Genomic DNA, 27,062 nt, shown 5'->3' on the forward strand with positions numbered 1-27,062 from the left:
CCAGCTAAGATGTCTGCTTTGATGCTAATTTGGGTTACTTAGTCCTGGGGGGAATTTTACCACATTGCATAAAAATGCAAAGGCTAAGTAGATTAATATTTACATTTCCTGGGAGTGAGGAGGAGGAGCAAGCATTCTGGGAAGCATGGAAATACAAGCTTTCTGCGAAGCATAAAACAAGAAGCCCAACAGAAATGAGGAAAATAAATGCTAGATGCCCATTAAACTCTCAAAAGAGAGGAAAAGCATTTAAGTTCTTGATTTTAATGAAAACTGCAAAGAAGCCTTGGTACTCTTTCATGCTTCTTGGAATATTTTGGCTATTTCATCTCTCTGAGGGAGCTGAATTTACACTCAAATGGGATCTGGTTTTTTGTACATTTTTCATAACCACAACCTTTCACTGTAAAGTTTATTTTCGGTTCAGAAGGTCTTCCAGGTTTAAAAATTCAGATTAAAATTGATCTCTGCCAAAACAGGTGGTCCAAGTGCTTTCTGGATCACTGACTTATAAAACTATTCTTGAACTCGGAATTTTCATCCCAGTTTGGGAAAGGAAACAAGAAACCTCCAAAGTCCTGGCAAGTAATGAAAGCTACTTCTTTCCCAGCTGTAACTGGAGATGGTCTTATTCCAGCAATAAGGATATTCTTAGCACACCACAAATAACAGTGAGAGAATGAGAAAGTTCTTTTATGCTATATTCCGGATCTTGCCTTTGGACTGATTTTATCTGCCAGTGCATATCAAAGGAAAAATCCTTAATTCTCTTTTCCATTGTGAAGCAGAAAATGTGTTATATAAACAGAACTGAATAAAAATATCAAATCAGATTAAAGATAAATAAAAAGGATGCGCTGGCTGTCATCACTGCTTCTCTTAGATATCCATTCATCAGTCTCCATTAACAGAATTAATGTGTGTGGTTTTGTTAGAGCTGCCCAGCTCTGAGAGAAATTAATGTGTTGACACAGAACTGCAATAATAACAACAAAAAAAGTCCTTAACAGATAACTGTGTACTTCTCTGGGTGCAGGACAGAGGCTTTTCTCTAGGAAAACTTACTTTGCAGTGGTAAGCTCTTTTTTCCTTTGAGATGCTACTGTATATATGTACATATACTGTATATATGTACATACATACGGAATAAACACCAGAGACCTGATGTTCCAGAGACCTGATGTTCCATGCTTCTAAATTAGACTCATTCAGGTAGTCACTAGAAATGTGTGGTTCTTCTTTCAAAGACTACCACTTCATGCTAAGTGCTGCAGTCTGTTCCCTGTTGGATTCCTAGATTGTCTTCTCTCCAGGATGAACTCAAACTATGAGTTAAATGCATTCCTGTGAGCTGTGATATGAGATCCACCATGGACAAATGGATTATAAAATCCATCTGATTATGTGTTGAAAATCTATCTTCAGATTAGACTTCTGAGTGCTACTAATAGGTGCAAATGAGCCACGTGTCTTTCTGTAATGGTCTTTTAATAGCTATCAGTAAAATGGAACACAGTCAAGTGTGCTTCTGGTAGGAAAAACCTGAAAAGAAAAAAAAATCAATGTTACCCACTTGCATGTTTGTCCTGCAATTTTCTGCTTGCTGAACATTGATGTAGTCCTGTTCCAGCTCTTAAAGACCTCCCAATGAAATGCAAATGTAGGCAAAAAGGGAAGCCTTGGTGTTGGCACCACTGAACATCTTAGAAGCTTTCATACACATCTATGCTCACTACTTTTTCCCAAAACCTGTTCAGGCCTCACTGTTCCTCTCTGCCAGTAAATGTTAAAAAGGCCCTAGCAGACACCTGGGCAGCCTTTTACAGTGAGCACTGATGTATCTGCATTGGTGTTGCTGCCACATGTGCTAGTGCCACCTGTAGAACTTACCTATACGTGAGTACCTTGGACAGTACCATCATTGTGGCCTCCACTGGGAGTCAGTATTAATGCTGCCAACCAGATGAGCAAGCCAGCTGTCACCAGGGATCAGGGCAAGCACAAATGAAAGTCTAGGTGAGAAGTATTAATACATCTTTTCTGTATGTCAGCACTGGTTTCTTTCAACAGCCTTTGAATGGGGAAGCTTAGGGAAAAGAGTGAGGGAATGAAAAATTGATTTATATAGAATAAGAGTATCCCTGGTGAAATAAATAACTTTCAAATTTTCAGCTCACAGTTCTCCTTCTGGACTGACGAATAACACAACACAATTTAATTTCAAAGCAGATCAGAAATCCTAATCTTTCTGATGCAGCCTATGGCAATTTGACTTTCTGTTCCCTGCTGTCACATGAAAGTAGAACTCTTGAAACTTGAAATGCTTTCTCCAGTCCAGTTCATCATGTCAATCCCATGTGATTAATCCTCATATTTGAAATCTACCATCACATAGGAGTCTATGATTCCATTCAGCACCTTCCATTATGTCTGCAAAAGTGATAAGTTTTTGATCAATGCCTATTCTGCCTTCTTGACAGAAGTGATGTAGACCTGACTGTGAGCTGATGAAGAACTGCAGTACTTGGTAGTTTAATTCCAGAGGTAAAGATTTTCTTTCTGTGGGTGAAGGAGATCCCCACCTCCTTCCCCTCAGCAGAGTCCAAAGATTTCTGATACTGAAGGATGATGCAGTCATGAATGTGAAGAGTTTAAGATTCACACCAAACCAGTGATTTGAGGCAGCTGTCTCTGTTGACTGAAGTAAGAAACAGTTGACTTCAAGTGCCCAAGGAGGCTGTGGATGCCCCATCCCTGCAGGCATTCAAGGCCAGGCTGGATGTGGCTCTGGGCAGCCTGGTCTGCTGGTTGGCAACCCTGTGCATAATAGGGGGTTGGAACTGGGTGATCATTGTGGTCCTTTTCAACCCAGGCTGTTCTATGATTTGGTGATGATTCTACGACATTCTGAAATACAACAAATACAATTCTAGTAAGAACACGTATGAAAACCGCGCTGTTTTATTTATTTCTTGGGCTCCCTATGGCCCTGCTCTGCTAAGAAAATCACTTTTTAAAATGTCACATAACTCCTAGAGCAATACTGTGGTCTTAAAGCAACATTTTGGTCTTAGAGCAGCATTTTGCTATCTCACGTAATAAACGTTTAATGTACAAGATTCCCAACACTGACAGTCTCCCATTGAGTGCTTACTGCACCATTTGTTATAAATAATACCACAGTAACCACAGGGAATGCTTTGATGGATGCCAAGATATTGTAATCATGGAAATATATCGCATTTCATTGGGGAAAATAAAGAGCATATTTTGACAGCACCTTTATATTAGCATCTCTGATCCAACATTCATAAACAGTTGGAAGTCAGTCAGAATTGTTCCATTCACAGACTACAGAATGCCAGGAGCCTTCAGACTCTGGAAATGAGAGATAAATATGTTGATAAACATCTCTCACAAGCTTAGGTTGTGACCTCAGCAATCCAGAGATAACTGTTCTGCAGTTCTGACCAAATACATCACCAATAGATTTGAGACAAATCAGGATGTTGCAGGCTTCCCTACTTTGTGCTGGAAGCAACACCCAACTTGCTTCTAGGTGCCAAATTCCTCTGCAGATCACAGTCTATAATTCAAAATCTTCTTTTCAGATTTGTTTTTTCCCCTTTCCTGTTTACAAAGGGAGGAAGCTTGTATAAGAAACTCACCAGCATATGCTAAAACAGCAATTAGAGCAAATCTCAATTCTCAGCAGTGTTATTATAATGGAAATAATCATTACCTGGCTCAGCAGATTAAAAAGGGAAATGATAAATCCACAGTTTCACATTTAAAGACAGTGCAAAACAACAGCAACAAAAAATCCACCATGTATTTGCAAGTGAGATTCATCTGCTCTGTTTTAAATGTCTCTTGTAGAGTGCAATGAATAGACTCCATTGACTCTAATGGGAGTCTGGTGTGACTAGCTTATATTTGGATCTCTGCACTGCAGTCTTGTACTTTGGGTCTGGGGAGCCATTACAGCCTGCCATGTCAGCAGACCACAGAGCTGCCAAATACACCATGCAGGAAGCTTGGATGAGCTAAGCCAGAGTCAGGTGCAAAGAGCCAAACAAAGCCCACCCTCACCTCCTTGTGGCACCGATGGAAAGAATAAAGGGGTGTGCAAACAAAGCTACTTGCTGGGGCCATCTATTTTGTTCTACATTTTCATCTCTATTCTGAAAGGATTAATAAGTGTTGGATATCTGCTGCATTATCTGGTATTTCTGGTAACTGCTGCAATCAGCGATAAAGACAGGGGTCTGGGTTTGATCAGATGGGAACTGCAAAATGTGCCTTTTAAGGTGTATCTTATCGTTTAAGCCTCTGTTTGACTCACCGATCTTACTTTTTTCCTCTCTCTTCCTTCTTTTTCAGATCAATTTTGTATTTCTGTTTAACATAGTTAGAATTTTAATGACAAAGCTGAGAGCTTCAACCACTTCAGAAACAATACAGTACAGGTAAGTCAGATGGTGCTTCTTTCTCCTTGTTTGGTAGCAAAGAACTGCCTTGCCCATCCTGTCCTCATCCCATCTTTGCCTTTCCAGATGCCATTATGATCTCAGAGGGTATCCTTGCCCCATAAGTATACATATTATATTATATAAATATGTCAAGACAGTGAGGGTTAGATCATTCATTCAGCCAGTGTGATGGATCAGTGGAAAAGTGTTCAGTCTCTTCTAGATCTCTATACCAGCCTCCAAGCTGGATAGAGATAGATGCAGATCAATGCAGTATCAAGACTTCCCAATAAATTGTGTGTGCATATTAAGATCTACATTCACAGTAAGATTCTAACAGAGCCAGGAGTTGAAAAGAAAAACAGAGCCTGCAAAGCATTCATATCATACCTGTAATCAATAGCAGAATTACTGGTGATTACTGTGCACATGCAGTAGAGTTTAGTTATACTTTTAGAGCTGAATGTGGGACAGAAGGCTGTTAGTGCTCTTGTTAGTGCTCTTTCCTTTAGCTGGCACCAGCATTAGTGTGACCACTCATTGGGCTGCATCAGGGCACCAACTGTTGTTCATGGGATCTCTTCTCAGGCAGAGCAGTTCCCTGGGCTGGCTGACCATGCCACCAACCAAACAGTGTGTCAGAAACAGAAGGATGGGGATGTTTAGCCCAGAACAGCAAAAGGAAGACAACCTGGCCCTTCTGTGAAGTTAGATCAGACCCAAACAGTCCCAAAAGAAAATTCTTAGCAATAAGGAGATGCTGAGTGCCTTTCCTCTATTGCCATTTACAATGCCTTGCCAAATGGAGCAGCGTTTTGGATCATTTCTGGACAGACAGGTTATAAGTCTGAGAAATAGCACCACTTCTGTGGGGTAATATTGACCATAACATCATTTCTATATAAAATCTCAGTGTATCAGTGTGAGGCTTGAATGCTGATGTCCTCAAATAAGCCTGCTCTTGACTTCAGAGGCAGTTCTGCAGTAATGGAATTTTGTTTCTCTACCTGGTTCTTTCCTTTCTCTCCTGCCTGGGGCCCGGTGACAAACGTGAAATGAATGCAGTGGTCTGATTCCCTTGCTCACCTTCTTCTTTGTGCATTATCATGAGAAACTAAAGGTCAAAAAGTAGCCTTTTTTCGTGCTCAAAGCTGAGGCCGTGAAACTAAAGTTAGCATTAAAAAAGTACACCTCAAAAAAACCCACCCAGCACCAATTCAAATCTCATTATATTGTACTCCCTGCTGCAGTTGGCAGGGATTAGAGATATTAGATTCGGAGGCAATCTAAAGTAACTGCCTTTGTCCTTGAACAGATGATATCCTCACTAGCAGCTCTGTAGGAGAATCTTCTATTTCACAGCCGAAATAGAAACCTTTAGGATTCCTGGAACCTGGGGCAAGCCTTGCTGCTCTCAGTACTCCAAACGTTTGTTAAGCAAGTATTAAATAGTGTGGCAGGTAGTTTGTTAAGACCATTGCTGTATCATGATACTGGTAGTGTTTTTGTGCTTCCCTGCTTGCCTACCTGCCTTTATCCATCTCTTACAGCCTTAGTATGGAGATTCATAGAGACTTAGCCAAACGTGTTGTATGTGCTTGTAAAATATTTTACACAGTGATGTTGTTCTGCCTGCAGCATCCCAAGGCACTGTTACAACCCCAAAAATAAAGATTAGCCTCTGATAATTCTGCTAGTAACAACTTACGTTTCATGGTGCACCATGTATTTGTCATTGTAAGATGGCCTTAAACTACTGTGTTGAGGATACGGATGCTGTAGAGAGGGAGCATTTACACTCCAGACAGAATCAAAAGGTGGGCATAAGGCAGGTCTCATGCAGGATTTATCACATTATCCTCCTGATGTGTAAAGGGTCACTCAAAGCTTCAGCCTAATAGTCATGGAGATAGGGCAGAAACTGCCTGGAGGAAGTAGAGAGAGAAAGACAGATGTAAAAAAGGTTTCGTTTCACTCAGCTTGTGGGGACAAAGAGGACTGAAAGACAAAGGCTTTCCCAGAACACTTCAAGTCATCAAACACTGGTCAGAAGCAATTCACAAACTCATTCATGTTTTCAAAGTGAAGGCTGCTGTTTTTTCCCGTCTCCCTGCTAAACTAAATCCAGCCTTTAGGCCATGGAGTCAGTTTTACCTTCCTTTCCCTGGCCCTAAGAAACTTGTGTTACCCGTTGCATAAGGACCCCAGGAGCCTTCACCTTGGGTTCCACAACAAGCTGGTCATGAATCTCGGGCCTGTTCCTGTCAATGGAGGCCATGAAGTGTCTATTTCTATCTGAAAATGTTCTTTTCTCTTGTGACTATACATACTGCACAGATCTGAGTAGCCTTGTCTTAGGATACCCTTGTGTTTCTTCTCAGCTACCCCAACGCGCAAATAACTTAAGCAGGCACCAAAGTTCCCCCTCCAGCTAATGTAGGTACTTCCCTCTGAACTGCACTGAGTCTTGTGCCCTCTCCCCAATAAAGGATTGGGGTTTTTTTTGGGTCTGTATCATTATAGAGTGGTTCAGGTAACAGACATGGTTGTCTCCTGTGTTCACTGGTGGTTTCTATTTTCTCCCAACAGGAAGGCAGTCAAGGCAACTTTAGTTCTTCTGCCTCTGCTAGGCATCACATATATGCTTTTCTTCGTTAACCCCGGTGAAGATGACATTTCCCAAATTGTCTTCATCTACTTCAATTCATTTCTGCAGTCTTTTCAGGTAGGAGGACAGTTTTATATTCGGGTATTGGCTGCTGCTAAAAGGATCCTTAGTGCTTTTCAACCATGAATCTTATGGCACTGAGTTCTATGACACACAAGTGCAGTTGGAAAGAGCTCAGCTTTGTTATTTGCTTACTTAATAGATACATACAGCATATCTTATGGAACTGAGATCTCCCAGGTGAGTTCCAGAGGGATTCACCTCCCTTATCAGCACTGTGTTCACTCTATAGCTACAGCCCCATCTAAAATCAGCACAGAGATAATGTTTCATCCCATCATGAACTGCCTGAGAGAGGATGATGAATCACGCTCCCAAACTGCCTCTCTCTCTTCACAGATTGAGCTGAGATTTAAACTAAATGTTTCCAAAACAAAGGGAAACAGCTCCTGCCTGTTGGGCATACTTGATTAAGACATTAACTATGTCTTAAATATTACCCAACCTCCCACTCCAGCTCTCCTGCAGTTGTGTGTACAGTCAGCATCAGACTATCCAACTCTGTGAGTAGCTGTACTCTATTTCCTCCTTCAGCTGAATGTTACAGGATTTCTGCCAGCATGTAAAGCACAGTGGAAGGTAATTGTCCCAGCTTTCTGAATCTGGCAAAAAAATACCATAAAAAAAAGGCAAGGTGACTGACACTGAGTTATGTTTAGCTGCTTACCTCTGCTTAGGTGTGTTCTATCACCTTGCCTCTGCCTGAAGATCCTCTTGAACAAGAGTGGAATTGCTGCTGTTATTAATATTTTACTTACGATATCTACAGGAACAAACATTCTGATGCCCAGAATATCAATCCAAATGTACAGCTCACAGGCTGTCAAGCCAAATCTAAGGCTTTGGAAGTGAGAAGTCTTGAGTTTTGGATTACTGTATTTACCAACTGCATATTTAGCTTTGAAGCACAGAGCGTCTTACCAGAAACTGAAAATCAAAAAGGAAAGTGACAGCTTTAATCAATGAACAAAGGAACTTCAGACCTTTACAGTGAATCAACTCACATTTTTCATTCCCTAGAATTAACTGTATTGCTCAGTGTCTCGAGAACTGCCACCCTGCTTGTCTTATTGTTAGTATAACAAAGGCATACATTAGAAAGGATGCATGGTGAATATCTCCTTTATGGTGACAGTAATTGCAGTCCATTGCAGGAAACAGAATAAATGAGACTCTGCTCATGGGTTTAAAAATGAAAGTGTCATCATGTTGTCATCTAATCTTATATTACAGCCATTACAATCTTTGCAGTCATTAGAGGTGCAGTCAATAGGTTCCTCAGAGCACTGCAGCTCACTTGAATATAAGCAAGCCAATGATACACTTGCCCCCATAGGAGCATCTGAGGCCATTTGACACCCTATGTGGTATGTAAGACATCTGCATTGAGCTGACAGGCATGTCTCAGGAGCTGTGAAGGGCTCTGCTATTTGGGGGAGACAGCTGGGAGCTGGAGAGAGGCTTTAGAACAACTGTATTGGTAATTGGCTCTATCTGTGTCTGGATTGTAGCTCTCGTGTTTTAACAGTTTGCTGCAAGACATCTGGGATCTTGTGAAATTGTAGGGTAAAGGTTTTGTCTGTCTCTAAGAGAATGACATCAACAGGGTTGTGTTTATGCTCGGGATGATAACAGGATAAAACACAGCTCCCAGTTCTGTGTGTTTAAATACCTAATAATTGACTGTTTTCTGTTCTTTCCAGGGTTTCTTTGTGTCAGTATTTTACTGCTTCTTGAATGGTGAGGTAAGTAGCGTCCTCTGCTGTCAGTGCCATTAGTTCTCAGGAGGTAGAACCTATTTCAGTGCTTGTTTAAACAACATGAGATGTTTTTACATGGGGTTGCAGTCCCGTTTGTCTGTTCTGCTTGGAGAAGTTTCTGTTAACATGCATCTGACTTTCCCAGCTCTCCTATTGAGTGTCCTTTGTTCAGAAAGCTTTAACCCATTCTGCTCCAACTGGGAAGCAAGGGCAGAGGAAAAGAAATATTCCCAAATTATATATATATATATATATATATATTCCTCATTTTAAGACTTCTTTAAAATTCTTCAGTAATTCCAAATATGATTTCTGGACATAAATAAGCATTAATTCTCATCTAGGCTATTGTTAAGATCTGTGCTGCAGGTGACCCATTTTTATAAAGGGAATTCCATGCTGAGGTGGGTGAGCTTTTCTGTGAGGTTCTCTCTCTGAATGAACAATCCCTGTTGCACTCAAATAAGAAGGTTGGGAACAAGGTCACTGTGCTATATTGGATTAGTTGTGGGACGTACTAAGGAATGTTTCACTAATACCTCTTAACGTTTGACTTTCACTCCATAACATGAGAAAATTACATTTTTTTTCTGCTTTCTCTGCCCGTGTCTACTTTATCTGCATTAACACATCTTCTTTGTCCAGTTCAAGTTTGGGCCTTTGCAGAAGTTAATTTCATTTCTTAGTTACTTTTGCTGTGTCAGTATATAATATACAGGTGCTGGGTTTTGGTTCCATTGAGGGCTCCCTTTGCAGCAATATGAGAAAGAGTGGGCATGTCTTCTTACCCACCTGCTTTCAATTTTTCTGTTATCTTTTTCTATTTCTCAGCCATTGGAACACCAATATTTTGGGTTGGGTTGGGTTTTTTTTTTGTTTGGTTGGTTGGTTCCTTTGGACTAGAACTGGAACAGTAGGCAGTTCATAACCAGATTTCATTCTTTTGGCTGTTCTTAGATTCTTTCTACTGTTCTGAAGTGGGAGAAATAGCTCCTTCACTGCAGCAGTCTGAAGTTCTCTGTCTAAGACCCATGAGCCCACTTTCCATCTCTTACAACTTTAGGAAGTTCAGACATAATCAGACATGTTGAAAGGCAGTGTGAATTATTTATGTTTATAACCTAATAGCAACCCAGTATCAGATCTGGAAGGATTTCTGTACCACACTACCATTGCAACTTACATTTTTCACTTCTTTGGTAGTCAGTTCATGGTTAAGATACCCAGCCTGAGTGATCTGAGGCTTGATTCATTTCTCCACGTATGGTTATCTAGCATCACTTTGAGAGGCTGTCAAGTATTTAAGGCATCCACATGGCTCTACCCTATGTGATACATAACCTGTAAGAAATCTACACCTTCTGGATGAGCGGTGGGGTTACAATGGGGTTTGTACACAACTACTTCAAACTGTTCAGTACAACCTCTTTCTTATCAGCATAGTCTACAATAGATTTGCTCACTTAAGCAATTCTAGAGTTCACTGACAGTATGGACTAGCTCTCTACTCCCTCTAATGCTTGCCTAGTTATTTGGCTCACACGTAGACACCTACAAACAGCTGAAGTTGTGTGCTAAATCTTCCCTGTATGCATATGTTTACATCTCTTGTGCAAATTCCAGTTGACTGGCTAAACCATTATATCTGCTTTTTTGAGATACAACTTAAGGCTAAGTTCCCTAAATACTGCACCATTTTCTCTTTCAAAAGAGTAAAAGGAATTTGGACTCATCTTTTGGTAGTATGTTTTTAAAGTATGGTAAGGATTTTACCTGCTCTGTTCTAGCTTCAGATCTGCAAAGCTTAGAAACAAGTAGAAAATTCAATGAAATTTCAGACACTTTTGAGTTTTCAGTGCCTCTGCCCAGGAAAAGATTGTATCGTATCATAGTACACTGTTATAAAACCTCTCTGTTGTGATAGTGCCTATCCTCCCCAGACCTCCACACACTCCTAAAGTATTCTAAAAACAGATTACATTTTTCATTGTGATGGCCATGTCACATCCCGTTGCAAAACACAGCCATTATGGTGTGTCCTACCTCTTTGTGAAGGGAAAGGCCTTCGAATTGCCAACCAAAGGCACAGAGGAGGGCCTTGGTGGTTAGAGTAGGAGAAGAACATTTTCTTCTTGTTAACTTCCATATCTCAGCAGTGAGTGCCATATTGATTTATTGCTCAGTCCGGTAAGAAGTGCTTTAAGTGTTCTTCAAATATCTGTTATGAAAAAGTCTGTATTTCTTAATAACAATATGATGAGCGCCCGGCTGCAAAGACTTCTGTTGGAGAAGTGAATCTACATAAATATCCATATGGAATTGTGACTGCAGAACTTCCATAAATTTCCTCCTTGTAGAACAGCACGAAATCTTTATAAATATCACCGAAGCCTTGATGAATTATCATCTCTTCAATCAGCCTGGTATTCCTGTCTGTGTGATAGATGGGCTGATGATTTGCTATCTCTGAAGTTTATAAATACTTCAAGTTCTCCGGTAATGACAGACTTGGGAGCTTGGAATACGTGTAATAGTCTTTAACAGGTTACTCAGCCCACGCAATGCCTGTCCTACTCTTAATTATGACACGAGCAAAAGGGTAGAAAATAAAGCTTTAATAAAGCTGTGATCTCAGCTGTATCTCTACCATTTCATATTTGACACCGATGCCAGTAGCTGTCTCTACGTAGAGCAAATAACCATCAGCAGTAGAACTCTCACTGTATGGATCACAGACGACACCAAAGTTTCTGTTTTTGGGGGGGTCAATATTCTGCCTGTTAAATTTAGCTAAAGAATAAAGCAGAAAGGAGTTTTTGCCGTGTAACATCTTGTAGCCTCCCCACATTTAAACCAACGTGTCCATATGACACAGAGCAGAGATTTGTTTCTTTTCCTATGTATGTGCTCTTTGACCCCAGATGAGCTCAATACAGTTTTACATAATATGGTGTTGTTGGCATGAAGCTATACTGAATGGAATACACGTTTGCAGAACATTGGACAGTTCTCATTCCACTTCATTGACAAATATTTAGGATTTTTGAGTTGACGAAATTTATTCTACCTAGATCATTTTGCTTGTGACAGTATAACAGTGTATAAGCAGTGTTATGCTTTCATGTTACTTCATCTTTATGTAAGTAGAGATGATAGATTTATACACTATCTCTTTAGCCTCTGCTGTGAATTCACCCAGTAACTGATAGCTTAAATGTGTTTAATTGAAGTCTTTCAAAGGGATTTGTAGTGTGGGAAGAATCTCACATGGCACATATGATTTTTTTCTGTCAGTAATCTTCAGAAGTGAATGTTGAAAGCAAACAGCGCTACCTATCGAGGTCACAGACAGAACTGAAATGGAAAAAAAGGCCTGGTGAAGGTTCTAAACATCGAAATCCAGGGAAAATATCTGTTACAACTTCATTCCCAAAAGAAGCTCAGACAGGAAGCCTGACAACTGGTCAATGAGGACAGTTTAATTGGGCTTCATAGCCCATGGGCTTTCCACAGGGGAGCACTGGGGAAGCCATAGCGATGCTCTATAGCAATTTAATCACTGTTCATCTCGAGGCTCACTGCTCATCTGGGGGTTCTTTGTAAGTTTGTCTCCAGGCTTTAAGTTCCTTAGTTGACAGCTTCTGCTTACAGGCAGCATTTCTATTATCTTACTAATTGATTCCTGATAAAATATCTTTAAAAGAAATGGGTCTTCCCTCTAGCTTTCTTTCCACTGTGGTATCCAGACCTCCTTTCCAGCAATGATTTTTTTTTTCCTGAGAGAGAAAAGAGAAGTAAAAGCATTCAATTATTATATTTCATATTCCAAACACACCTGTCTGTGTAAGCACTTGAAGAGAGGTCAGGAAGTATATTGTGATGTTTATCTTTGGATATATTCCATGTGACTGGATAAGGCCTTGACAACATTTTAAATCTGGATATAAATTCTTTGCTGGTCTTGCTTTGATCATAGTGTTAAACCAGAAGCCTTTTGAGGTCCCTTATGAACTTAATTGTTTTACAATTTGTGAATCCTATATCTGTAATAAGGTGGTTGTCCTTTATCTCCAGCCATTCCTGGTAGGATGCAAAACTAGGAAGGGCTGTGTCAGAAATTATCCTGCAAAGAGTTAATTCTCAGCTCAAGCAGATTCTAGTATTATCAGATCAAAATCAATGATCCAGTTACAAATTAACATTTAAGAAAGAAAGCAATTATTTCTAAAGAGGAGTAGAAGAAGTTACTTCATTAGATGGCACCATAAATTATTCTCACAACTAGATGCATGTCAAGGATAAATATGCTTATTTATTTCTTTTATATATTGACCCTTTACCCAGGCACCATCTGTCTCTCAAAATCTATTAAGCTCAAAGTGGCTTACTTTGATCTGATCATCTTGAGAGGCTATTCATTATAAAAGCCAGCTATGAATTATGACCTAAATGGTTAGTCATCCACCTGCCCATCAATCTAAGCAGACTTCACATTAATCATTCCCAATCCAAAGGACGTGCATTAAGCGTTCCTTTAAAGCACTGAATAAATATGAGTATAGGGCTGGACTTAGAGGGATAATATTTAGGATCTCACCCAAAGATCCTTCCACACCTTATTTTCCTTTATCTGCTCTCATGACAGTGACACCAGAGCACTCCACAACAAAAGTACATCGGTGTGGCTTGGGTTGATAGCACTTATGGCCTTCCCTTCAAGTGTCTGGTTCTGCTTTTTAGCAGTCCCTTTGTGGCCCTGCAGCATCTTTTTGTGCAAAATTACAGGATTTGTTACCGTGATTCCTTTGAGTTTTGCAGGCTGTTTTGACTACATCCCCTCCATGCCCTAAGAGGATTATATGCTGTAACAGCCTCTTCATTGAGATGTTTGTCTACTTTGGTTTGTGACTGTTGGTAATATGGCCATCTTTGGCTCTACTGGGAGCCTTGAAAAGCCATAGCAACAGGGTAAGAGGTTACTGTACAGCATAGGTACAGCTGATCAGTTCTCTATCACAGCTGTATAAAAACTCACTCCTGTCTCTCTGAGAGCATTAGCATTCCTCATCAGCACATCCCCAAGTCTGTTAGTCCTGTGGGGCCTACCCTTAGGTTTTTTCATAGCATTTATTGTTAAGGCTTTTTAGATTACATGCCGTCCTTCCCTGAGGGACATCCTAGTCCTCTGGAAAACTGTCAAGGTTTCATGTAAGGCATCACCTTACTGTGTGTTCTAACATGTAATGGGTGGAATTTATTAACATAATATTGCACATCTGTTGCATACACATTGGCAGGTAAGCAACCTCAGCTCCCTTTATAGGCAGTAATTCACCCAGATGAGGTTAGAATTCACTTCTGTTCATGTGGAGACTGCTTGAAAGTGGTCGTTTCCCATCCATGGCTTATAATAATGTCGAATAAATCTTTATCAGCTTTTCCACAATTTGCACCACCATTTGCAGCCAAAGATAACAAGTCCAGGGTTATTCTCAATTTAATTCCAAACTGCAGAATAAGGATCCGAAGCATGGCACAAAGCTGCTCAAGTATGAATTCATCACTGAAGCCCATTTTCATGGTGCAAAAATTGGTCTGTTTCAGTGCCCACTCTAAGGGCCAGTGGGTTGAAACAATAACATAATTAAGGTTATAAAGCCACAGAGTACTGAGCAGCATGATTTTGGTATTCAGAGGGTGCCTGTTTTCCCTCTGCCCCCACCTGTTCACATCTGCATGTGAGGTGTGTCCTCTGGGGACAGAGCATAAAGGTGTACCAGCAGTTCCAGCTTCCATTATTACAACAGCTCCCTTCATCCTACTGTTGTTATCAGAGCCTTCCTTTTAACCTACATTGCTAGTCTTCTATTTCAGTATATCACCAAGAAGCCCCATGTGAATGGTCCTCATTGTTCTGAGTGCTGTGTAAATGGTCCTTTCTGCCTTCCTCCCTGCTAACAAGACTTGACGTTTCTTGCAAAAACTGATGTTTAATGTCACTTAATGCTCCTTCCTCAGCTCGTTTGTAAGTGATGGCTTCAAGATATTAGCCAGCTACTAGTGCATAGCACAAAACACAGCAATGCTGAGTTGATGCCAATTTTATCAAAAGCAAAGCAAGTATTCATTCTTTTCTTCATCTCTTCCACTCTTTTTCTTGCTCTTCTACTGAAAGAGTCTTAATTTTTACAGACTAGGTGTGAATTTTAGTGATATTTATTCATGATCTCAAGGTTTGGGAGCTCCTCAGTTTGGTAATCCATCCACCACCCTCTGACATCTGTCTGTCCATCACCCAAATTCTTTCTATTCACTGTCCAAAAGCAAGCCCATGGAGTACAATGCCCACATTCCATAGGCACAAGAATGATGGTAAATCTGATTTGACCACACATTTGGGAGCAGTGATGGTTCATAGCAGGCAAAATGCAGAGTTTAAAGTAGTAGGGAGCAGCTATTTGCAAACAAAAAGAGTCAAACAGAACTGAGCTGTTTGCTGAGCAGCATGGAGAAACTTTGCCATGTCAAGCAACTTAAAGTGCACAGGGATGAAGCTTACAATTTTATTTACAAGGCTGCTTGGTAGGCTTTAAGCACTAATGATAATCTACATATTTCTTTTCACTGTTACTGGCTAATGCTGTTCATTTTGGGTCATGGAGGAGCTACTGCTGACTCGGATTTGGTATTGACTTTACAAATGCTTAATGAATTGGAGTGGAGCCTCTCACAGTTAACAGCTGGCTTTGAAGACGCTACTTTGCTTTATCTTCTTATACGCTACTTCCCTCCCTGTATAATAGCTTTTTTTCCCCCTCCTTTTTATTTAACGTTATTAGAGCAGTCACAGCTGTTTTTCTTTCTTCTTTTCTGACTTGAAGTTAAGCAATCATTTTGTGTCCGAGTTCGGTTGTTTGAGATGAATTCGAGCTTTACCATTTCTGCTTCTGCTTTGTTCACATCCTAATTGCAGTGAATTATTCTCTCATTAAAAAATAACTTTCACTCAGCCCTGTAAATGCAGAGTGTATTTTCATATGCCCAGACCATTAGGAATGGCTCCAACTGCACAAGACAGCACTTTTGTTAAATACTTTTTATCCTTTCTCAAAGCTCATAAGCAAACCGTATCAGAAACGGCATTCAGACAACTGCTTGTTTAGACTCACATCTTTATCTCCAGGTGTCTCTTTATGACTTGATTGGTTTGAAGCTCAAATGATAAATCTAATCTGGCTTCACTGGCTGAGTAAGTACCTGTTTGCACAAGTTGCTCAGAAACACAAAAGCCCACAAAGTTGCTCTTCCATTCCTTGGCCCCATGAAATGCTCCTTGAAGGACTTAAGGAGTCCAGGCTCTCTGTACAAGGGTGAATTTCACTCCTACAGAATGGGAATAAACCTCTCCTAACAAAATCTCATTATTTGGTGGCATGTGGGGAGAAACGAGCATTCAAGAGCCAACATCCCTCTGCAGACATTCTTCACAGGACATTTTCAAGACATTAGTTACCCCATGACACTGGGCATATTACTAATAGCATTTGGCTTATGTGCCCAACATCCAGCTAAGGTAGTTTTGCACTCCGTGGAGCAAATTGGGCTAATTTAATTCCCCATATCTAAATCACTTCCTTTGGGGGAACACCTTTCTTTCTTTCTGCACTGACTGCATTGAAGGCATAAATAACTGGCCAAGAATAAGTATGAAGCTTTCAGATGATACGCATCCCCCTGGCTTGTTCATGATATATTAAGGTCCTTATGGTATAAGGACCATTTCCACCAGGAAATGGGAGGATTGAAATCAGCTGAGAAATGGAGTGCAGTTCCTCCCTTCCTATGCCATACTTGCAGACTGTATGCTTGAACCATCAGGTCATCCACCATTCCTGTTCATGTAAGACACCTCATACTCACAGTGTTGGGTTTGGGTGAGGAATTCCCTTCTACTTGAGCTCATCGACTCATTTGAGCACCCATTACAGACAGCAGACTTTCCAAGTGTTATAGTAATTATAATTACCTGCCCAAGAAGCTGGGCCCAGATTCATCTCACCTAATTTTGGAGGCTTACCTGGCTGCTTAGGTTAGGGATCTGAATTGCTCTCAAGACTCTACAGTAAGTGGAGGTAACAGGAACATAAACAAAAACTGGTCTAACCACTTCATTTCAAAGCTCCAACTTTGAGTCTACTCTGCCAGTGCTTTAGCAGAAAACAAAAGGTTACATTTGGTGTTAGGAGCATTTCCAGCCTTTCCATCCATTGTGTTTTAGGCAAGGATTCCTGTTACCTGTCTCTTGCATATATACATGCATATTCCAGCTAGAGGCCCTGGTCTCCCTCTATGGTCTATGCAAAAAAAATATATGCACTTAAGATTCATCTAGCCTGTTGTATCTGCTTGAGGGTGATGCTTCCATTGATTGCAGAGTATTTCTCCACTGTATTGGGAACCCACAGGCTCAGATATGTCTGCATTGTAGATGCCAGTGTTCAGTTAGATGGTCTGGGATTCTCTATGATATATAAGGGATTTTGATTTAACTCTTAAGCTTAGACACGTATTGTCATTGAAATACTCTGCTGTCTTTGAGACTTCATATATGTGAGGTGAGGTCTGAGAAACCCTCTTTCCTCAGAGTGCAGTACTCAGGAGAGCACTGACTGAACTGGATGCACGCATGTAGAATCTGCATCAATCTCTGTGTTCCAATGGCTCAACAACAGCTGCCACCATTTTTCTCAGTGCTGTGCAGTGTCTCTTTACTGAGGACGCCTGTTTATTATTCCAAGTCTTCACATCCTTTCCTTTTTTCTTTCACCAGGTCCGTTCTGCTGCCAGGAAAAGATGGCACCGCTGGCAGGACCATCACTCGCTCCGAGTGCGTGTGGCTCGAGCTATGTCCATCCCCACCTCCCCAACACGGATCAGCTTCCACAGCATCAAACAGACCGCAGCTGTGTGATACGCCCTGCACATATATACACCACCTGGTGGCCTTCAGGGTTCTTTCTTCAGTCTCCCCAAACCCTTTTTCTTCAGACTTTCTTCCTTTACGCTGCGCTTTTTCGCAACGAGGTGCCCGTCATATTTTTGTGGACTCTCATCTCCCGTGTTCACGATGCTGCTTTAAGATAACCAGGCAAAACTCTCCTGGAGTAAAGGGGTGGCAAAGCAGATTCAAAGAAGAGATTTAACACTGGCTGCACCTTGAGGAAGTCCAAAGCACAGTCTGAAACACCAGAGGAACAATAAATTCTTTCTCTATTTTTTTTTTCCTTTGTTTTTTTCCTCCCATGGTGTGGCGAACAAAACTATTTTTGACACACTGCCCATCTCACCCTGTACATCAGTTCCCAATGATTTCAACAGATTTCGTGTGTAGATAGCCCATCTCATCGTTGGTTCTTTGTAAAAGTTTCTTCTTTGCAAGAGAAAGATACTCTTTCTCTATCTGAGAAATGCTGTGAAGAGTTCGAATTCATCTACCTTCCCCATTTCTCCCTTTGATAGACTAAGGGTTGGCCAGGGCATCACTGGACTGTTATATGTGGGGTGTTTTGCCTTGCATGAACCATGCCCTGTGCATGTGTAAGATGTTGAAAAGGACAGCAGTATCTCTAGATAGCTCTATAAAGTATCCTTAACCCTCTCACCCCCATATTTTCCACACAATGTAAGTAGCCTTTGGGATGTGTTTGGTTTTAGCTAAGACGACTGGGCTGGGGAAGGACAGCAGGACGTGATTTCTGGGTTTAAAAAATAGAAAAGGGAAACACTGTAAAAAAACAATCAACCACGAGAAGAGGATGTTTGCATTATGAAGATAGTGCTATATGCTGCACAAAGATTATCTACTCAGCATTTTGAACTAGAGCAGTTGTATCTACTAGGCTTTTTATGTGATGTTCAGAAATACTGTATATTTTCAATAATAAACACTACTCTGGGTTGGTTTCAATAAAACCAGACATCATTTTCTTTACTCTGGGAAGAAAAAGGAGCCCTGACTACCTGTAGACTTGAGAACTGCAACCAAATAATTTCCAGATCTAAACCTAGATGTTGTTTGTCATGCCTCCTTTTAGTCATGTGGTGTGGCTAAAGAAATAAGCCTTATGGGGACTCTGTGAGCTAAACAACCCTAACTGTAGCAGAAGTGCAGTAATCAATATAGCTGACTTCAAATTCATATTGTCCAGACCAAACCCAGACGTCTGGCACCTGAAGAAGTGAACTAATGTGTCTATCAATAGACACTCAGCTTTCACAAAGTCCTTTGGAGCTGTTATTAACCTCACAGTAAACCACTGGAATGTATCAGTGCTAATTTACTTCGGGCACCAACCTTGTACCAGTTTCCTCAGGGCTGTTTCTAGGATGCCTTATTTTCACTCACAGTAAATACTCACCGAGCATTTACCATCAGCACATAGATGATGACCCCTCCAAGCAGTTGCCCAGTAAGGGTGCTTCATCTCCACCTCCAAATGTTTTCAGCACCCAGCTGGATAAAGCTCTTAGCAGCCAGGTCCATTGCTTTCTCCTGGTAAGGATGCAAAGATGAATCAAGTCTCATCTGCTTTACGCAAGACTCTCTCCCTGATGCTGCAGTACCTTTCATTCCCCTATCTCCCTTTAACAAAACAACCACTCAGCGCAGGGATTTGGGATGATTCAGATGTGTCTTCTGGATCAGCAGGAGAACTCTCAGTGTGCCAGGAAAATGGCTGTGTATATGATGGAGTGACAAACTGTGTGTGTTTGTATACTGGTGCATGTGTTGGTACATGCACTTCTGTTTGCAGGTTGGTAAATGTATGTCTGTGTATATGAACAAAAGCAGAAAAGTTATATCAAATTTACAGCACATTGCTCAGGAAGAAAAGGAGGTTTCTTGGTCTCAGTGAGTTATTATGGAAATGAGCATCCATGAACACTAAAGTACTTGAAACAAAATTCATGAGAGCTCTTACAGAAAAAAACCTGCAGTGCTGAGTGTTGCAGACAATTCACATGCTAAATGTCATGTGAGAACAAGTGTAAGCTTACTTTGGATCTGCACTAATTACTTCTTTCTGATGCCCTTTAAGCCTTTTCACCCCCCTTATTAGCTCTCTGGAGAAAGCATCCCATGTCCTCCTGACTGTGGCCTCTGGGAGTCAGCAATGCTGCACTGCAGTTCCATGGGTGCAAGGTTATCAGCTTAGGGATTGTGTTTGATACTGAGGAGATTTGTGTCAGATGGCAACCACCATTTGAAGTGCATGGCACATGGTGGCCTTCTCTGACGTCTTTTACTTCCAGACTGAGCTCCAGCCCCCAGGAGGTACCAGTAAAAACCCTCTGCATCTGGAACAGATGGTCATTGAGCATCAATATCAGCTGTTCCAGGGGAGCACATATGGGCCATGCTGACCACCAGATCATAGCAGAGAGGTTTTCAAAGGTCAAAATGCCAAAAAAGAAGAAAATGAAGATCTGCCATTCTGAACAGACACAGCAAGCTTGGGGGCAATCTTGGATGAGAAAAAGAGAGAGGCATGAAGCCATTCTGTGAAACCACGTCTGTACAATGGAAGATTATAAAATCATAGAATCAAGGGTTGGAAAGGACCTGCAAGATCAGCTAATCCAACCGTCCTCCTATCACCATTACTACCCACTAAACTACTAAACCATATCTTGCAGCACCTCATCCAGATGCCTCTTGATGACTCCAGATGACTCTTGGTGACTCCATATGACTCTTGGTGACTCCATATGACTCTTGGTGACTCCACCACCTCCCTGGGCAGGGAGATGAAAGGGTGTACTACCAGGGCATCAAGGTCAATATGGCTTAAGAACCAGAGGAAGAAAGAAGGAACTTTGTTTTCTGCAAATTGACTCTGTGGTCAGGTGAAGATGTTGAGGTCTCAAGCAAATAGGCAGCATCCCCTGGAGAAGATCGCAAGGATGAACACAGGAAACAGGTGATGTCTTATAGCAGCCGTACCAAGGCTCCTCTTCAGTATACAGAGAAGTTAACCTTCTTCAGCATTCCGAGCATCCCGACAGTAGCAGATATGAGAAAAGGAGGTTTGGGGCAACCTTATGCTGCCTCACATGCTCTGTGCTGCAAACAGGAGTTTGCTTCTTGAAACAGTCCCCATAGACTCTCCTTGTAGTTCATGGAGAGAAGCAGTACTTTGGAGATCACCGTCCTCTGAGCTCCCCACCCGGAAAGTGGCATTTACCCATGCAAAAAGAATGTTGTAGGTTCACAGATATGAAGACTTCACAGAAATCCTTCAGATTTCCATGGATTAGTTCATTTCATTCCTTTTCTTGTTTTAATGCAGAACATCTGGAAGATAGCTGGCATCTCTGGAGAAACTTCTGGAAAACAAAGTATGCCTATAAATGGTGGACTGGTAGCAAAATATGTGGCTAAAACAAAAACATGTACATTGGAATTATTATGTGTTGAAGTATACATCAGTTTCTTACATTTCTACACGTTCTAATTAATGTAGTGGGAGGAAAATGCTTCCGATTAGTATAATTGCCATAGAGCACTGCTGTAGTGACCTTCAACTATGAAAAGCCAGAGCTTTAAAAAATACTCATAAAACTTTAATGAGTTCCCCAGATGCTAACGAGCAGGCCAGCTTCCATTAAAGGTATCTGTGCTCCGCTGTCTCCAAAGGCTGTGAAATGAACCTCTGACCCCTCTGACACATCTCTGCTCAGTGCTCCCAGGCTGCACGGGGCCATGTCAGAGGCTGAACCCATTAATTGCACTCTGGATATCAGTGTGTGCCAAATGAATGATTTCGTCTTCTGGGGGAGAAAACTGACAAATTATAAAGCTGCTGGCAAGGTCATATGAAACAGCAACAACACTCTGCAGGGATGCTTTGCTCAGAATCCAGTAGTGTTTTCTTGGCATGGCTGCTAATGAGCTGCCTGATCCAGGCTGAGCAGGGAGCAGAGCTAGCCTGGCTCATCCTGGTGCTCACCAGCCACATCCAGCCTGAGAGCACATGTAGATGGTGAAAGCTTCTGAAAGTCCTTCAGATGTCTTGTTTGTGATTTAGGAGTTGACTCAGTTTGGCCTTGGCCATGTTCTTTGACTGCTGACTTACAGCTCAGCAGTTCACTGGTCAGCAGAAGGACTCACTGCTCCACAGCCCTGTCCATCCCTGGGTCCTGAACCATTAGCTAATCCTCTCTGGGGTCTGAAGCAGGGGCTGTTTCTCCCTAGCACAAGGGTAAGGCAGCATCTTAACCAACTCAGCAGCAGCACACAACCAAGGCAGTAAGGAGCTCTGGGGCACCCTGAGTGCTGACCCAGCTCCAGATTTGTTTATGAGATCTGCTGATTGCTGTAATTTCATACCTCACGGGCATCCCTGCCAGTCTCCTCTCCTTGCCTCCTAACCAGGCTGAGAGTTGCTCCATCTCAGTGTTTGCATGCATTTCAGATAAGCCATCAAGTCTTGAAGAGCCTCTCCTTAGTGAAAAGATTATACATCGTTTTGGGAGATGGAAAAAAAACCCAAACAAACCACAACGCCACCAACTACTCATCCTGTACCGTGTTGACACAATAGCAACACTCAAGGGAAAGTTGGAGTTCACTCTGAATAGCTAATGATGCCTTTTCTTGGCCCTCAGTTTGTTTGCATGTATATATAGAAGCACACGTTTTTGTAATGCTGTTGCTTGCTTGAGATGCCTTGTGGCTAGAAAATGACTCACAGACCAAGAAACTCTCAGAAAGCAAATGAGTGCTAAATTGGGAATAGGACCCCTGTGTACTTTCTCCACCACTTCTGTAGACTTTTGGTGTCACTCCAAGGAAGGTTCTTTTCTTTTTTCCTTTATTAACTTCTTCCTGCATTTGTCCAGCTGAGCACTTAGAAGTTTTCTGGGGCATAGACCTCTCTTGGTGGTTGTCCATAAAACATCCAGCACCTAACACAGTGTGGGCTCATTTTCCAATGTGCAATACTGAAATACAAGAAATATAATAATCTGAGAGGTGCACGGTTCGGTGCACATCTGAAACCTGGCACACAGCTCTGGGCCAGGGCGGTGACTTATCACAGACAGCAGAAATAGTCGGGTACATTGTGCTAACAACGGGCCCTGCTAGAGGTGGTTGATGAACGCACTGCAGCTCATAAATAATGTGAAAGACACTTTTCCAAGCTATCAACCAGTCTTGGGATCTGGAAATGGAGATGGACACCAAATGGGACTTCCAGACATCTCTGCACAGGCTGAGTGTGGAATTCTCATTGATTTCTGGAGGAGCTGAGCACCTGTCAGATTTAGAACCAAAGAACCATAGAATTCTTAAGGTCATTCCATCTGTGTTCTTCAGTGCATGTCATCTTTCAGCAGCAAGTAGAAATATCCCATGAACTGGATGGAAAGTCTCTGCTGGAGCTCAGTAAGCAGCGCTGGACATGGCTGTTTCCCTTTGGACATGAGGCTGAGTGCCAGTGCTGAGCCATCCATATCACAGAAAGCTCCACATCTCCATTTCATGGACAGAAATAACTAACTGCAGATTTACTGTTTTACTGTTTCAATCAATTCTATCTGACCCACTGAGAGCTCTGAACATACAGATTGAGCTTTTGAACCCATAATCTTACAGCTTGGGAAAACAGCAAGGGACCAGCGTTGTTCTTTTTCCCAAAGCCATTTTAGATTGCTTTGATGGTGGTCTATATGAATGTACAATAACAAAAACCCCTCCGTTATTTTTCACTTGCTCTTTTTTATGTTCTCTCTTCAGTTTTTTCTGCCAGCAGTGTTTTTGTTTTGCAGGAGCTGATAAGTGCAGGTGGTACCATTTATATATCTAGATCCATCCCCAAATCAGCTTGTGTGGCTGAACCAGAACAACTTGACATGTTCCCAATAGTTCTCATTCCATTTCGCAGGAGCTGAGGCACAAAACTGGGTTAAATCAGGCAGTAATCTTGGCTGAAGGAAAACAGGTTGTTCAACATGCAGTTGGTGGTGACTAAGCTCTGCATTTCACAGGTCACTGTAAACACCAGCTTTTCATTTAAAAAATAAATAAATATTACTAAATTTCAGTACATGGCAAATGCTGAATGGTCAGGAGGCATAGAAAACTCTATGGAAAGTAGTCCTGGAGCTGGAGTAGGCAGTGATGTTCTTGCATTGGTCATGGGCAGCTCCTTACTGTGCAAGGAAAGTTCTTTGCCTGGGGTAAGTAGCAGGGGATAACACCACAAACAGCCAATGCCATAACCAATAATTTCTCACTGTAGAACCTTTGAGATTATTCTCCTTGCATGTTTTCCATGCTCGCTGCTAAATACCCATGACTAGCAGTATGTCTCTACAGGTATGCTGTTCTCCAGGTGAGACTTCACCTTGTTAACAGCATCTTGCTTGCTCATCCTCATTCATTTCCCCCTTCTCAGTGTATAATGTTTTTCAAAGCATTTTTGCTTTTGTCAGCACTGACAAATATTGGGAAGTTGCTTGTGAAGCAATATGGACAAAATGTTGCAAATGTTGCATTTTATCAAAGTTGCCAACTTCAAAAACCTTCCAGGAAGGTTGTAGTTCCCCACATAGGCAAAGATGTGAAATGAAACAGATTCAATCTGCCACCCCCCCTCCACTGTACACCAAAGGACTGAAACGAAAGCCTCCAGCATGTGCAGACCTCAACCTCATCCAGCAACTCCTTCAATAAATCAGCCCTTCCCACACGTTCTGAAATCACATTAGCTCCCAGCCACAAGACATTTATGATTCATACAGGACGGGCTCCTTGGGAAATGATTACAAGCAGTTCCATCTGCAGCATAACACCAAAAGTCTGTGCAGTCGAAGGCAGTTAAAGAACAGATCCATCAGAGCTCCCGAAGCGTGTTTCAGCAAGAAAGGATCACATGTTTTCCCTCTGTCAGTGACTCATCGGCACCATTTTGAATGGTGTTATTTATTGGTTTCTCCCACACAAAAATAACAACCCAAACAATCAAACTGTCTCAGCTTGCTGTTTACAGACAATCTGATGGAAAGACAGTGTCTGTGAACCCCTTGGGAATCCCATATATCCCACCAAGCCAAAAGAAACATGCCTTTTTCTTGGTCAAGATCAACATCTCTCTCCAGAACCACATCAAAGACTCATATTGTCCACGTGTAGGTGTTGGTGACCCTACACTGGTGTTGGCCACTCGGTGATGATATTCCTGCTGGCCATAAGAGGAGTTTGGAGGCTGACTCATGGACACCTGCATGTACAAAGGTACATCTCCTGAGCTACATCTCAGAAGCTGTTTGACTTGCCTACACAGAACTGCCAAGGGCTCCTGAGGTGACCTATGGAGTCTGAAACATCCACAGGGATGATAGGTTGGGAAAACAGAGGCTGAGTAGGTCTCCATAGGCAGCAGACACCAGCAGGTGAGTCACTTGTTTAGGGCTTTTCTATATCACCAGTGCAATGTGACAATCCTTTTGTGTCAAGCCAAAGAAAACCACTTTGTGTTTAATTTAAGCCCTCTTGTACCTTCTGCTCTTCATTTGCAGTTGAAATGCTTTGATTACCCTGAATTAGTCATCTAATTTACTTCCCTTTGTCATGTCCTAAATGAAGACTTTTATTCATTTTGTTATTTTATCACAGCTTTGGATGGTGCTGGGGAAAGGAGAGGGAATGCCCACGGGGTTATTTCTCATTGTGCTGTGACAGATAATCCAGGACAGTGCAGCAAGCAGACACCAGCACATGCAAACTCAGATGTGGGTTCGGTGCTGGCTTGGGCTTCATCTCACGAGACAGCAGTACCAGGGAAGGGGGCAAAGTAGTGAAGAAATGGACAATGTGACACTCGCCATCATGTTTTCTGTTTTACACACCTATATTAGATCCCTACACTCCCAGATACATCCCCCATGATGCTCCCATTTCTTCTGCACCCACCTATTGCCCACCATTCCCACTCACCGTGTTTCCCCTTTTTGGAGACTGAAGCCTATTCTCTAATATGTAGGACAGTCTCTGCCCTGCTGTGCTTGTTCCCCAGGAGCCAGCAAAGAATATTTCAGTAGCAGCGCCATTGCAGACCCCCATTCACAGTTCAGAATGAAGAGCAAACTGAACATCAAAGCACCTCCACTGGGAAGCAACAACCCTCACATTTGACCTCTTGTCATGTTCATTATCTCCTATTCTCTACATTTAAATTCCAGACCATGCTGCAAGTATACTGAACATAATGGAATACTTTTTTGACTTTCACAGAGGCTTTACACACATAATACTCTTTCTGCATTGCACCTCTTGTGTTATTGGTGAATACCTGATTACTGATACTTGCAGAATCTGTGCACATCATTTTTCTAGGTGATGCATTTCAACACTAAGCCTCGCTGATGAAAAAATGAAATTGCTTATGTCTCAGCTAGACTACAGAGACCTCTACCCTAGCAATCTTTCTCCCCAGACACATTGGGGATGCACCTGACTGTAGATGCCCTCAACCTAGAAGCTGTATTAGAGTGAGTCAGACCAGGCTGTGGTCTGTAGGGTCAGTAGAGGCTGCAAGAATAAATGAATATTGGATTTTGCTTGTGTAGAAAAGTTTAAAATTCAGATCTCATCTGAGAGTAAGTAAAGACTGACTCCATTCAAATGTGCATGACTAAGCTGTAGTGAGTTTGGATCTAATGCTGCGTCTGAAGGACTCTCTGACCTTCTGAAACCAACAAACTGTGCATGCATCCCCCATCCCCAGCTCTCTGCCTCCCCCTCTGACCATCTCAAACACTGGCTATGACAATCTCCATTTGACCGTGGTTTTCAGTGAACGTCTGTGCACCTATCACGTGCAAGAAGGTAAATAAAGCAGGGCTTCACAATTCACCCAATGCAGGATTTGGCTGCAGTCTTCTTTGTTGGGTTTATTAGATAATGCACTGTCACGGAGTCATTAAGGTTAGAAAAGGCCTTTGAGATGCCCAAGCCCAAGCCCAACCCACCCCCACCATGCCTGTGCTCACATCTGCTTTGCTCTTGCATAGTGCTCCCATCATAAGATCATAGGA

The 27,062-nt window shown here is 41.8% G+C and overlaps 1 protein-coding gene across 2 annotated transcripts in view; it reads left to right on the forward strand.

Moving 5' to 3' along the window:
- Positions 1-18,951, forward strand: part of CRHR2 (corticotropin releasing hormone receptor 2) — a 107,954-nt gene extending 89,003 nt beyond the window's left edge. For both annotated transcript variants that reach the window (XM_015852925.2, XM_015852926.1), the window contains 4 exons: positions 4,384-4,469; positions 7,062-7,197; positions 8,904-8,945; positions 17,791-18,951. In XM_015852925.2, the coding sequence (XP_015708411.1) occupies positions 4,384-4,469; positions 7,062-7,197; positions 8,904-8,945; positions 17,791-17,931 (405 nt within the window). In that variant the 3' untranslated portion in view covers positions 17,932-18,951. The remainder of the gene's footprint in view (positions 1-4,383; positions 4,470-7,061; positions 7,198-8,903; positions 8,946-17,790) is intronic.
- Positions 18,952-27,062: the final 8,111 nt, after the last annotated feature.

Source organism: Coturnix japonica, chromosome 2 (assembly GCF_001577835.2).
Source record: "Coturnix japonica isolate 7356 chromosome 2, Coturnix japonica 2.1, whole genome shotgun sequence".
Taxonomy (NCBI): Eukaryota; Metazoa; Chordata; class Aves; order Galliformes; family Phasianidae; genus Coturnix; species Coturnix japonica.